Source organism: Montipora foliosa, chromosome 7 (assembly GCF_036669935.1).
Source record: "Montipora foliosa isolate CH-2021 chromosome 7, ASM3666993v2, whole genome shotgun sequence".
NCBI classification, from domain to species: domain Eukaryota; kingdom Metazoa; phylum Cnidaria; class Anthozoa; order Scleractinia; family Acroporidae; genus Montipora; species Montipora foliosa.
In genome coordinates this window covers 12,184,244-12,198,482 of record NC_090875.1, presented here as the reverse complement: position 1 = coordinate 12,198,482, position 14,239 = coordinate 12,184,244, and the positions used below count along the sequence as shown (strand labels likewise).

At 42.7% G+C, this 14,239-nt stretch overlaps 1 protein-coding gene across 2 annotated transcripts in view; it reads left to right on the top strand.

Moving 5' to 3' along the window:
• The first annotated feature begins 1,042 nt into the window (after positions 1-1,042).
• LOC138010514 (endoribonuclease Dicer-like) overlaps positions 1,043-14,239 on the top strand; it is a 28,626-nt gene continuing 15,429 nt past the window's right edge. The window contains exons 1-3 of one of the 2 annotated variants that reach the window (XM_068857494.1): positions 1,043-1,665; positions 11,327-12,019; positions 13,051-13,257. In XM_068857494.1, the coding sequence (XP_068713595.1) occupies positions 1,410-1,665; positions 11,327-12,019; positions 13,051-13,257 (1,156 nt within the window). In that variant the 5' untranslated portion in view covers positions 1,043-1,409. The remainder of the gene's footprint in view (positions 1,666-11,326; positions 12,020-13,050; positions 13,258-14,239) is intronic. The other variant, XM_068857495.1, reaches the window with a different exon arrangement.

Here is a 14,239-nt window from a genome sequence, read left to right as displayed (position 1 = left end):
TGCCGTCGACCTGAAATCTGTGGAACATAAAGGCCAGAAGCGTAAACTCCTGCTAACGGAAAACGGAATAGTTTACAAAGTCGAAAGGTCTAAGCTGGAGGTTTGCAATCCAAGTGTATAATTAATGTTTCATTCATACGGAGCGTTCTCGAAATCCAAATTAAGAAAACTTTGAACTAGATTAACTCTCGTTTAAAATAGTCCGTAGTGATTCGAAATTTTAGAACCGTTGCTGTCCCTTTTCTTATAAAAGTTCTGGTAGCGTATGAATCGAACGTTATGCAAATAAAATCGTAAACTCTTGTAAAGGATTATCGCTTTGAATGGAAAACAATGGCGTTTCTATTAGAGTCAAGGAAGCGTGACCGGCTTTAAACATTGCAAAGAAGAGACAGCACTCATTTGGTTTGGAATATTTCAAACGTTTCTCCGCTAAAAACTTTCATTTTGTCGTGTTTTCATTGGTTTTCGATGAGGTCATTTTGGCTGTTTCTGATTGGTTTTTGCGCTATTATATTATGCCAGCCAAAATTTGCAGTGTTGTGGAGCTAGAGTTACATGTTTAAACTTTGCCATAATTTATGCACGCCCCCTTCCTTCTCATCTCGTGTACGTGACTGGCATCACGTAAGCCTAACTCTAATTTCTGTGACTTCCCCGTAGACTGCTGCCTTGTCGTGGTGGGGGAGCTTGCTTGAGAGCTTTACCTTCGGGGGTATCCCCCTAGTAGGTCCTTGGCGGGCAGGTGAAAGGTTAGAGTCCAGACTAAAATGGTAGTCAGTGGTCCTCCAGGTTGGGGGTTGGGCGTGCGGCTAATCCCCGCACCTCGTAAAAAATTATCTGGTTACGGAAACCAAAGTTTATTATTATTATTATTATTATTATTTTTTACCGGCCTTAAGAGTCCTCATGGGCCCGATGAGGATAAGTAAGTAAGTAATTTCTGAGACATGGGATGCACGTGTTAGAGTTACACTGCGTTGCGTCATGCCCCAACTTGCCCTAATTTATGCACGCCTTGCGCCAATTGCTATTACTATTTACATTTGAGTGATCATGCGTCAATTTCTCGGAATTCAAAAATAGTGGCTTAAAAATTCTCGGAAAAATAGTGATGTTGTTATCAATCCAATTCTTGCTTAGCGACTTTTTCGACTGACTTGCTTGGGCAGGTCTTTAGAATACCTGCGTCTTACAACAAAGGAATATTTCTCGTTCGTAGAATAAGAAAGCGAAGTTTAGCGGCTTTGACGGAAATTTGGCGGCTGTGAAAATAAAAGCCCGACGAAGGCTGACTTATCTCTTTCCTTGTATAGTATAACTTGGATTGAACTTCAACGCCACTTGAAGGAGGGTAGCTAGAACTTATTTTCTCACTGCAAGGGATTTGCAAACAACGAGTAACAATTATGAAAGAGGGAGACAGCGAAGGAAATTCATCAGCTTCCGAAAATGAAGCAGAACCCGAGCCGGAAGTGAAGATGAGACCTCGTCCGTACCAAGTGGAACTTCTTGAACGAGCCAAAGAAAGAAACACGATCGTTTGTCTTGGTACAGGAACTGGAAAAACGTTTATTAGTGTCATGCTAATCAAGGAGATGGCTCACCAAGTAAGAGAAACCTTTAAAAATGGAGGGAAAAGAACCTTCTTCCTTGTTAATACAGGTTAGTCTTCATTGTCTTTGTTATTACAGTGAAACTGACCGATTTTTTAACCTAATAGGGGAACGAATTTGGTTCGAAAAAATCAGGAGGTCCTCTAATCGGAGGTAAAAATCTGACCGAAGCAAATCCAAGGGAAACAACTCTTGGTTTCAAAAAATCGGGGATTGGAGTTCCTGAGGAATACAATACTAGCGGGTAGCGGTAGGCGATTTTCGGATGTCTTTTGTTCCAGGTCAGGTGAGGTGTTTCGTCTCAATCCATAATGTGAATACATTCAAGTTAGCTATCTCAAACAAAGAATAATTTAAGATTATATTCTTAACTTTAAATAGTACTCAATCTACAGAACAGGATATCCCATTCAGTTGCAATATTTAGACTTATAAACAAGCAATACTGGAGTACATACCAGCAAGTAAGGAACGAAATCAGTACTGAGCAAAATATATAGTGTTCAGAAATTGCTTTTTCAAAATGGTATTTTAAATGTGCTGTGTCGATTTCAAAGAGGACGGTCATTCCAAACGTATTTTCCAATAATGGATAGGCAGAATTTTCTTGTTGTTATAGCATGAAGAAAAATGCTGTGAAGATGCATCTTGAGTTGAATGATTACGTTGCTCCGAAACCAGTAATATGGAAAAATTACATGGCTTATCGCCACAAAGACAATTATGCATAAAGAAATGTGCACATTTTAGCAATATCATGAAATTTCAATAGACCTAAGTTAAACATAGTGTGGGGTAGGGGAACATCATTGATGATTCCAATAACTTTATTTTGCAATTTTATAAGCTGTGACAATAGGTTTTCATAATTAATACCCCGCAATATGCAGCCATACAGTAACTATGACAATATGAGTAACCGTAATGATAGTGTTAATACATTTACTAACTTTGTTTACAAATATAATGAATATTGTGATTTCATGACCGGCACAGATTGCTACATGTTTATATTTTGGATTTCTCCGTGACATTGTTTACAGTAACGCTAGGAAATTCCTGTGGTTAGGCCGCAACAAGTACTCTGTTATTCAGTGTGATAGGACTTCTTTGTTTTCTTTTCAATAGCCGTTTGTATTCGTTTTAGGATTTTCAGAGTCTCGTGTAAGTAATGCAAGTTGAGTCTTCAAATTCAGTCTTGTGTTGTGTATCTTGGTCTGTTTGGATTCGTTTTCCCACTATCCTTGCACTCGGCAACGATACATTTCGTGGCAGCTGTATTGGAAGTTAAGTCTTCAAGCGCACACGCACTCAGGAACGTGGTAAAGTAGTCATTCCGTACTGAAATTTAATTCGTACTATTGAAATTTTGACCGAGAGCACATGGCTTTCCACGTTCCATGCGCGTATGACCTGATTACATTTGATGAAATCTCCCCGTTCAAAGACTTTGATTCTGGATTCCAACCTTCAACATCTGGTAGACTAAGTCCGATAGAAGAGGATTTGCCTCATTTGGAGGCGATCAACTCCCGCTGAAGCGGATTTTGAGAAAGGTGAAGTTTCTGACGAGGCAGCGGCGAGTGGACTTCAGGAGACCCTCTTGCGTGTTGAGCAAGGACTCGCTTCGGTACAGAAGCGACTTCAAGGGCGTGAAAGTCGGCTCTCGGACACGGTAGAAGACCTTGCAGGGAAGTTACGAGCCGTTGAAATGCCCCAAAAGGAAAGAAACGAGGAGTTTCAGCAGTTAAAAGAACAGTTTCGCGTTGCGCGGAAGCGCACACTGGATTGCGTGACGACCACGACCCACTCGTACCCAGTCCTACAAGGTCGGTTCGCCCCAAGTCACCGAAGACACGCCAAAGACCGGGCATGTAACGCCGCGAATGACAGAAAGCGACTTGAAGGAACACACCAACGGTGAAGAGGACGAATTGTTGGACACATTGGACAAGATCAGGCAGCTGGCAAAGAAGAACACATCAGGACAAGAACCGCCTTTTCCCGACCAGCCCCAATGCCAGCTACGGACGCGAAACCACGTATAAGACCAAGCACCTATGATGGTGTAACCTCATAGGACGACTACCGCGCCCAATTTGAATTGGTCGCCGAATTGAACAACTGGGATGGTCGCACAAAAGTCCACGCACTGGGTGGCGCCCGTTCGAGAGTGGGCGTCTTCTAGACAACTATCCAGGTTGCTTCATTTGTGGTGGCCTTGACCACATGAAACAAGATTGTTCAGGACGACGACCACTAACACCACCGCCGTCGGGAAACGGCTCGAGAGCTGGAGCTCGGCTGTCCCCTGCTGCACCAGGATCCCAGCCATCCAATCAGCAGTAGAGAAGTTAGCAACCACCGAAGATGGTCCCCTGGTTAAAGGATGTATTTCTTGGGTGGATGTCTTTTTTTCTTGTGGACACTGGAACCAATGTAACCATTGTCAAGCCTTCCGTGTTGGATAGGATCGCTGCCTCCGAACGCCCATCCCTCGAGACAGTGGATACGAACGTGCTTCTGGCTGATGGCAGCTACCTTCCATTCATAGCCCGGGGATGTTTCAGCATTAGTTTGAGGAAGGAGGAGGTTTTGCATGATGTGTGGGTTGCGGAAATAGAGCTGGATGGAATCATTGGCATGGATTTCATTCGGAAGCACAACTGTCGGCTGACCCTAGGGTAGGGACGCTATGAGTTAGCTTTAAATGGACACGTAACTAAATTTGAGGGAGAGGAGCAGATGCCAATGTGTGCAAGAGTTGCAGCACAGGCTACAATGGTCATACCACTACGAAGTGAAGGCCTTGTCCCAGCTAAGCTCATTGACTCTTGTGGGAGAGCTTCTCTAGGCATAACAGAGGGACAGGAACGTTTCAAAAGGAAGAGTCAGCTGTTGATTGCAAAGTGTCTGGTAGACCTTACCAATGCTGTTGTTCCACTAAGATTGTTCAATCCAACGGACCGGCCACAGACTGTCTACCTGGACACTATTGCTGCATGATGCGAGCCAATGGAAGACGTTTGTGAAGCCATGCGGCAGGGAGTGCAGACAAATGTGGCACCTGCGGGGAGAGCTTGTAAGATGACTTCTTCCACTTCATCTTTGCCAAGCCATGTGGACGACCTTTACCTGCGAACCACCTCCTGTATGGAAGAAGGCCAGAAAGTGCACGTAAAAGCTTTGTTGACTGAATTGGGTGATGTCTTTGCCCTCTCTGCCTTAGACCTAGGGAGGACAAGCATTGTGAAGCTTGAAATTCGTACGAATGAGAGCAAACCTATCCGTCAAAACCCAAGACGTCTACCCAGTAGTCAGCGGGGGGTGGCTGAGGCAGAAATCGAAAACATGCTAAAGCGTGGAGTCATCGAGCCCTCATCCAGCTCATGGGCATCCCCGGTTGTCCTGATCCTTAAAAAGGACGGAATCACCCGTTTCTGCGTGGACTATTACAAGCTAAATTCTGCCACGGTGAAGGACTCCTAACCACTCCCACGCATAGATGATTCCATCGACACCCTGTCTGGCTCCTGTTGGTTTAGCACCCTTGATCTTGCAGCTGGCTATTGTCAGGTCGAAGTGGATGTTAGAGACTGACCCAAAACAGCGTTCACCACCGGGAGTGGGCTTTACCAGTTCACTGTCATGCCCTTCGGGCTTTGCAATGTCCCTGCTACGTTTGAGAGGCTGATGGAAAGGGTTCTGAGTGGCCTGCCGTGTGAGGTGTGTCTTCTGTACCTCGATGACATCATTGTCCATGCCAGGACCTTCGCAACAGGGTCAGAGAGGTTGTGTGCAGTCTTCACCAGACTCTGAGAAGCAGGACTAAAGCTGAGCCCCAAGAAGGGTCACCTCTTCGAGAAGAGAGTTGTCTTCCTAGGACATGTGGTCAGCGAGGAAGGTGTATAAACTGACCCAGAGAAGATAAAGGCAGTCCACGAATGGCCGACCCCGACCTTAGCATCTGCCTTGCGTGGTTTTCTCGGTCCCTGTTCGTATTATCGCCGCTTTGTCCGTGGTTTTGCTAACGTTGCGGCTCCCCTACACCGGTTGATAGAGAAGAACAATGCCTTTGTGTTGACCAACGATTGTCGACCAACGCCTTCCATTAGCTCAAAGAAGTCCTTTCCCAAACATCAGTGTTGGCCGACCCCACTGAAGAGGGCACCTTCATCCTTGACACCGATGCCAGCAACACAGGGGTAGGAGCTGTTCTGTCACAGGAACAAAAGGGAGAGGAGAAGGTCATTGCCTATTTTAGCCGCAGCTTAACTAAGCCTGAGCGACAGTACTGTGACAAGAAAGGAATTGCTGGCCCTGGTAACTGCTGTGAGGCACTTCCACCATCATGTATATGGTAGGCAGTTCAAGGTACAAACAGACCACGGGGCACTGAACTGGCTGATGAGCTTTAAGAACCGGGAGGGACAAACGTCGAGGTGTTTCGCAATCCTTGGAATCTATGACCTTGAAATCGAGCACCGCCAAGGGCGCAAGTACTGTAGTAACTGAAGACATTGTGAGCACAACGAAGTAAGGGACCAAAACGACCAAGAAGGAGGACTTCAAGAAGGGCCAGAAGAAGGTGATGGGGAGTATCGTTGCACAGCAGCAGTGAACGTTATCAAAGATCCCGTTCCCAAGAAAGATGCGGAGACCGGTAAATGTTCGTGGCTGTTACCCTTAACTGAGGTGGAGATCAGGGAGGCTCAGCTGAGTGATCTATGCCTCAGTGCGGTCATCAAATGTAAGGAACTAAGCGTCGAACGCCCACCTTGGGAGGCCATCAGCATGGAGAGCAAACAGTTCAAGAGCTACTGGGCTCAGTGGTCCATGTTAGCTGTCAGGGATGGTGTATTGTTCAGGAAATGGAAGTCCGAAAGAGGCGACGAAATCATTTGGAAGCTTGTTCTCCCTGGCCTTTTACGGACTGAAGTCCTTAAACAACTCCATGACAGCCCTGTCACAGGACACCTTGGCTACAAGAAGACCATCGAGCGGGTAAAGGCACGCTTCTATTGGTCTGGTCTGCAGAAAGATGTTGAGTCATGCATATGGTGCGTTCGCTGTGATGTCTGTGCTTCTAGGAAGAAGCCATGTAAGAAGACCCCAAGAGCACAAATGAAGAACTACAATGTCGGAGCCCCAAAGGAGAGGATCGTGATCGATGTCATGGGCCCTCTACCAGTGACAGATTGAGACAACAAGTACATCCTGGTCATCTCAGATTACTTTACAAAGTGGACAGAGTCCTACCCCATGCCAAATCAGGAAGCTCAGACAGTGGCTAATGTCGTAGTTTAAGAGTTCGTCTCAAGGTTTGGGGTGCCAAGACAGCTTCATACCGACCAGGGGCGGAACTTTGAGGTAAGGCTGTTCCAGGAAATGTGCCTTATTTTAAAGATTGACAAAACAAGAACCACGCCTCTGCGGCCCCAGTCTGATGGCATGGTGGAGCGATTCAACAGGACCCTGGAAGCCATGCTCGCCAAATTTGTTGATGATGACCAAAGGGACCTGTACTTACCTCTCCTCGTGATGGCATATCGTTCCTCTGTACACGAGACCACTGGCTTCTCCTCGAATGCAGATGATGATTGTTCGCGAGGTACTCCTACCACTCGACCTGGTTATTCGGCAAGCAGAACCTTGTGGAGACCTTACTACCGAGTACGCCCCCAAGCTTAGTGAGCGAATGGTCAAAGTCCAACAGTTTGCCCGCCAGCATTTGAAGTTGAGCAGCGATCGCCGAAAGAAGAACTAAGACCACAGTCCTTTGAAACAGCATCAATACAACCGGGGGGACGCAGTCTGGTTGTACAGCCCACAGAAGAAGAAAGGCATCTGCCCCAAGCTAATGCGGCAGTTTGATGGGCCCTTCCTTGTCATGAAAAGGCTGAGCGATGTCATTTACCGTATCCAGAAAGGTCCCAAATTCAAGCCCAAAGTCGTTCACCATGACCGTTTGAGGCCGTACTATGGACCAAATGTTCCTGATTGGTTGACCGAGGACAGCGAACACAAGGGGCCAGAGCAACCTGCAGTACCGAAGAGTCCTGCGGCGCTTTCCATTCCAGCTCCTACGTTACCAAAGCCTCTTGCTGAGGAGTCCAGAGATCCTCAGATTGCTTCACCGGTTCCAGTTCCAGACGCAAAACGCCCTAGGAGAGCAGTTAGGCCCCCGGTACGGATGCAAGATTATCTGTTAGAGCAAACTTCATGAACATTGTAACTTAGTTAAGGAATGCTTTTTAGTGCAAACCTTGGTTTTGCATTTTGTGTCGATCATCTTTTTACGGTAGGAGCAATGTATCGAAGCTATGATTTCATGACCGGCACAGATTGTTACATGTTTATATTTAGGGTTTCTTTGTGACATTGTTTACAGTAACGTTAGGAATTTCCTGTGGTTAGGCCGCAACAAGTACTCTGTTATTCAGTGTGATAGGACTTTTTTGTTTTCTCTTCAATAGCCGTTTGTATTCGTTTTAGCATTTTTCGAGTCTCGTATAAGTAATGCAAGTTGAGTCTTACAGTCTTGTGTTGTGTATCTTGGTCTGTTTTGATTCGTGTTCCCGCTATCCTTGCAATCGGCGACGCTACAGTATGATCATGCCAGGAAACGCGATGGCCAATATAGATATCTTACCCAAGTATCTAAAGATTGAAACTTGTTCAAGGCATTGACCCGCTAAAGTTAATGAAGGAAGTAAGTTGAAATGTACTTTCTGATGAGAATTGAAAATATGATATTTAGTTTTCATTAAATTTAAAGTTGATAAATCTCGGTGGTGCAGGGCTAATGTGAGTTAGACGTTCATCTACATATAGGGAAGATATCTGTTGACAAGCATTAATGTGCCAACCACAGGAACAAAAGACCCTTTGTTTCAAGAGCCAGTGAGCCTCTGGTTGGCACATTAAGGCCTGTTTAAACGGTTTCAACATTTGCTTTAACATGCATTCAACACTTTGTTGAACCAAATGTTGGGTGTGTTTGAACAGGTCGTCCAACATTGCTGAAAGCGTAATAAATTAAATGTTGAAATCTTGTTGAAAGCGTGTTGAATCAAGTTTAAATTTTCATTCAACATCGATTCAACTTTTCTTTTGTTCTCGAAAGTGTTGAATGGTGTTCAAGCCGTTTGAACACTCTGTTCAACAATTGTAGAACACACGCATGCTCACATCAGGCCGCAAAAGTCAACATGGCGTAGTTTATCTGGAGGAGAGAGAGTGGTTTCTAGTTCTTAGTTCCTCGCAATCAAACCTCGCGAGAGTGTTGGTTCTTTTGTTGCCGCAGTGTTGGAATCGTTTGAACGGCCTCCGCACAACTTTGTTTTTGCGTCCAACATTTGTCCAACATCCTTTCAATTTCTGTTAAACGGATGTTGGTCAAATGTTGAAACCGTTTAAACAGGCCTAAAATGACAATAGGTAAACAATGAGCGCTTACCATTTGAATGAAATTTTCAGTGAGAATGTTTCGACAAATAGCACTGCATGTTCTGTACTTAGAACAAGAAAATGGGAATGTGCTGTATCATTTGTCAGAAAAACGGGCTGTTCCAGTTGAAAAAAGAATGAAACGGTCTATTTTGTCTGGCACTTGTAGCTGTGGACAAATGTTACAGAAATTTCCGGGCATTCCGGTCAAAGCTAGAGAAAGGGAATACCTCGGAAGCTATTACCTTTCTTCCGAAAACATTCCAACCACCGAGATGAACCGTTTCATTCGAATTCTCTCCGGAATTACCGAAAATTCCATTCAAATGGTAAGCCTCACTATTTTCCCCACAGTGGTTTGGCATGCTCCGTTGCAGAGGTTTCCCCTCCACGTGCACATAATGTATAATTTAAACAAATTGCTTTTTACACGGTGTCAAGTGGGTGAAATGGTGAGAAAACGGGAAAATCGGGTTTTTTGTTACCTAAAAGTAGGAGCAAAATTGCAGCATTTGCACGTGAATAGGAAAAGTAATGAAAATGCCTAATTGAAGTTATCATTGAGAGGTTCAAAACAATTGTTTTTAAATCAACACGAAGTACAAGCTTACTACATTTTTCTCCAGCCATGTGCACAAAACCAGCGAATTTAAAAGGCTCAGAAAAAAAGGTAATAACGATAGCTTGCACATTCATCAACTACCTACAGGTTACTACAGTACCCTTATTATATACCCCTCGATTTCAATCTATGGCGACTTAATAAATCTTCCATGCACGTTGCTAATTGTGACTGTAGTTTAAATTTAAGAACTGGTAAAGAAGGAGACGTTAATAACGCTGGCATTTCTTATAAGGTTTTTGTGAACAAGAAAGAAGGTTTACATTAATTTTTTAAAGGAGATTTAATAGGCTGCGCTAGCTTATGTTGGCTTGAGATTATATACAAAACGAAAGGAATAGCGAATCGTACCTTAACAGACTTGACAGCACGGCCTCGGCTGAACAACCACCTCAATCGATCTAAGACAACATTCAGGAACATTTTAACTCGGAAATCTGCCCAAATCAATTGTGCATGAAGCCACGGACGAAAAATCGATCGCCCGAAAGTGAAAGACTTAAAAGAAACCAGCTTCTACCACTGAAATACCACCATTTCGAAAGAAGAAAAGATGTACACGTTGCTGCTGCTGCTGCTATAAAAATCCCTGCGGCAAGTAATTGAACAAGATATCTTTGGCCGCCATTTTGTTTGTTATTTCGCGCGCGCACATGTGAAAAAACCTGGGTACAAGCAAAACCATCAACCAATCAGACAAAAGTCTCCTTTGTTGTGTCTGTCCGCTGATTGACAATAAAAATTAGCCAATGAGCGCGCGAGAATTTTGCAGTCATTGTAAAAATGAGTATTTTCTGGTCTCCCACCCTGGAACTACGAAAAATGTTTACTCGGAATAGTTCTGGATTTTATATTGATTCGCAATCTTGCATTTTGGTCCTAAAAAATTCTGAAACCAAATCTCTCATAAATCAGCAAACAGGAGTGATAAACAGCCATTTATTTTTTGGGCGTTTAAATAATGTAGGTCGTTGTTTTCTTTTGTTATTGCTTTGTCGTTTTTGCTTCCTTTGTTTCGTATAAGCTGTGAGTTTTACAGGTTCGTACACCGAGATAAAGCCACATTTTGTGATTCTTAAGGAGGTATATAAGGGTTTTCAAGCTGACATCAGTATCGTTTTGCAGTCCCTTTCGCCAGCCAGCAAGCCAAGGTCATTGACAATCACACAGATTTGAAGGTCAATTATTATATAAGAGAGATGGGAGTGGACTTGTGGGACAAAACTGTTTGGCAAAAAGAGTTATTGCTTTGTCGTTTTTGTTTTCTTTGTTTCGTATCAGCTGTGAGTTTTACAGGTTCGTACACCGAGATAAAGCCACATTTTGTGATTCTTAAGGAGGTATATAAGGGTTTTCAAGCTGACATCAGTATCGTTTTGCAGTCCCTTTCGCCAGCCAGCAAGCCAAGGTCATTGACAATCACACAGATTTGAAGGTCAATTATTATATAAGAGAGATGGGAGTGGACTTGTGGGACAAAACTGTTTGGCAAAAAGAGTTATTGCTTTGTCGTTTTTGTTTTCTTTGTTTCGTATCAGCTGTGAGTTTTACAGTTTCGTACACCGAGATAAAGCCACATTTTGTGATTCTTAAGGAGGTATATGAGGGTTTTCAAGCTGACATCAGTATCTTTTTGAAGTCCCTTTAGCCAGCCAGCAAGCCAAGGTCATTGACAATCACACAGATTTGAAGGTCAATTATTATATAGGAGAGATGGGAGTGGACTTGTGGGACAAAACTGTTTGGCAAAAAGAGTTTGACAAAAGCAATGTCTTAGTCATGACGGCACAGATATTTCTTGATCTTCTACATCATGGCTACATCAAACTTCCACAAGTGAATCTGCTGATTTTCGATGAATGTCACCATGCTAAGAAGAATGATCCATATAGACAGATAATGCAGGCATTTGGTGGCTGCAAAAGAGCTGATTTTCCAAAGATCATGGGGTTAACAGCCTCTGTGGTTAATAAAAAGGTGAAACCATGGAACATAGAGTCTGAAATAAGAGAGCTAGAATGCACCTTAAGGTCAACATGTGAAACAAGCCAAGATGAAGACATCGAGACGTTTGCTGCCAATCCAATGGAAGAGGTCGTGACATTTTCAAATAAAAGCGTTGACGATGATTCAAACATCTTAATTCAAATTCTTCAAGACGTTTTAACTCCAGGATTGGAGTTTCTACAGCAGTGTAGGGTGGCAAAGGGGACTGCAGAGTGGAATGCACACTGGTACGCAAAGTTTGCACTGAGAGAATGTCAAGAAACTTTGTCAGAACTGGGACCCTGGGCAGCCAACAGAGTAGCAGAATACTTAATCAAGGATCTAGGTATGGTGTGTATTTGCAAATTATATTGAGTTATAATATATTGCAAGTTAAGGACTTAATGCAGTGTGCTTAAGTTTAGATATGCAATGAGACAAGGATGACAAGGATGTGTCTAATACAGCTTCTATGAAAAATTGAAAGATTATGAAAGATTATCATTTTCCAGTCTCAAGGGACTAATTTTTAATTTAAGAGAACCTAATTCAATTTGATTCAACTAACTCATATTATTTATTTACTTAACTGTTCATTTGATCCCACAGTGTTTTTTGGAAAAATATAGTTTTGAGCAGCAAATTGTGTTTTTCGCTCATCACTTTAACTGAGTTTGGACAATGTGCGAGCCAGCTAGGCATACTATGCATGCGAGCCATGGCGGCGAGTCATGCGAGCCATGGCTGTGAGTCATGCGACTCCAAGATGGCGAGTCAGCATGCAAATCAAACAGTTATTGAAAGCTAACCATTTTTAAAATGGGTACTTGGACTTAATAACAGTTTATCAGCGCTACTTGAATTTGCATGGCTCGCAGATTGTCCAGCCCCACTTTAACCTGTGGTAAATACACTGTATTTTTGCTAAACTGCACTTAATAAAATGTAATGGTAGAATTATCTGGGGGAAACAAGATCAATAGTTTCTGTGAGCCACATCATTGATAAATATGTGGTTGAGATGGGGAGACTATGAAGTTGCATTATATTGTATTTGGTCATATCAGAAACCCATGATGGTTGAAACGTGTAACGCGCGTTTACAGCTTCCGAATATTCAGTGCGAACTGATTTGTTGAACGTTTCAGTGCTAAGTACCATATTTGGAAACCCCTCGCTCTTGTTGTCCCAAATATGGTACTTAGAAGCTTGTTTCCCAGCACACAAGGCGCCGTTACACGTTTCAACCCTTAGGGGTTTCTGGTCATATTTTGTGTGCAATGTGCTCATATCACTGAAACACATGTATCACCGTGCAATTTTCAGTAAGCAATCAGTGTTCTGTCGTGGTCAGGTACTGAAGTTGATCATTTTTAGACAGAGCATACATGTTTCAAAACAAAGAGGGATGCCTGTTCTGTGAGTTTAGTGCAACTCAGCTGAGGCAGCTGCAAAGTGTGTATTGTAATTATACATCAAACAACAGCTGTGGCGACCCAGAAGGCAATGGTCAGTGTTATATTCTACCCAAGCTACAAAAGCTGTTAAACATTTTAAAAGAATATGGGAATTCAAAATATTGTGGTAAGAAATGATTTGTGATAGCAAATATTTTTGTTCATAATTACACATTCCACTTTTATGTTTAATTTGCACTGTTTTCATATATTTTGAAGTTTATTAAATGAATGTATGTGGGGCTTTTAGTTTAGGCTGATTCTATTAATTTATTCTGCTCTCACTGCTGAGTTTGCAAATTAGGTTGTCTGATCAGGTATACGAATCTTCATGCCCTTCATGTGCACCCGCTCAAATTGTAAGAATGCCCCACACATAAAAATGTTATAATTGCATGATTGATGCTATGTTTTGTATTATGTCGTGATGCAGGCATTGTCTACCATAAAATGGAACATTGCTAGAAATCCCCCTTGGCCCTCTAATATCCTAAGTATTACATCATGTTCCCTGCTTCGAACTACCACATGCGGTAGGTAAAGTTGCCTCATGTGTAATCATGGCTTGTGTTAATAATTTTTCCATATAAATTATAAATAAGTTAGAAAACTTCCACAGAATTTCTTCTGGCAGCTTCTGGCCAAATGAAATGAAAGGTAAATATAAGAGCAATATTTTATTTATTTCAAAAATTCATTGTCCCATGGTCATAGATAATTAAAGGGGCTAGGTCACGCTATTTTAGGTAATTTTGTTTAATGTTGTTAATTAGGAGCTCTAAACGTCAAATTGGCAGAGCAAGAGTCTTTCATTTGCAAAATCACGCCCACATAACAACTGAGAATGATTGTCCAGCTGTGTAAATGACATTTTGATATAGACTGGTATAAATTTGAAAAAAGGTGGGCCGATGTTTTTCAAATTTACCCAAATTCAATCCCATTTCAATCCTCTCCAGTTTTGTTCATCCATGTTCCTTCTTGGCTTCCCTGTGTTTTGATAGAGTTCTTCTATTGTTTTGAACAGTTATGTTGATATTTTAGTTAATTCTATGACCATACGATCAGTGCTGAAATTGCCTAAAATTGCGTGACCTAGCCCCTTTAAA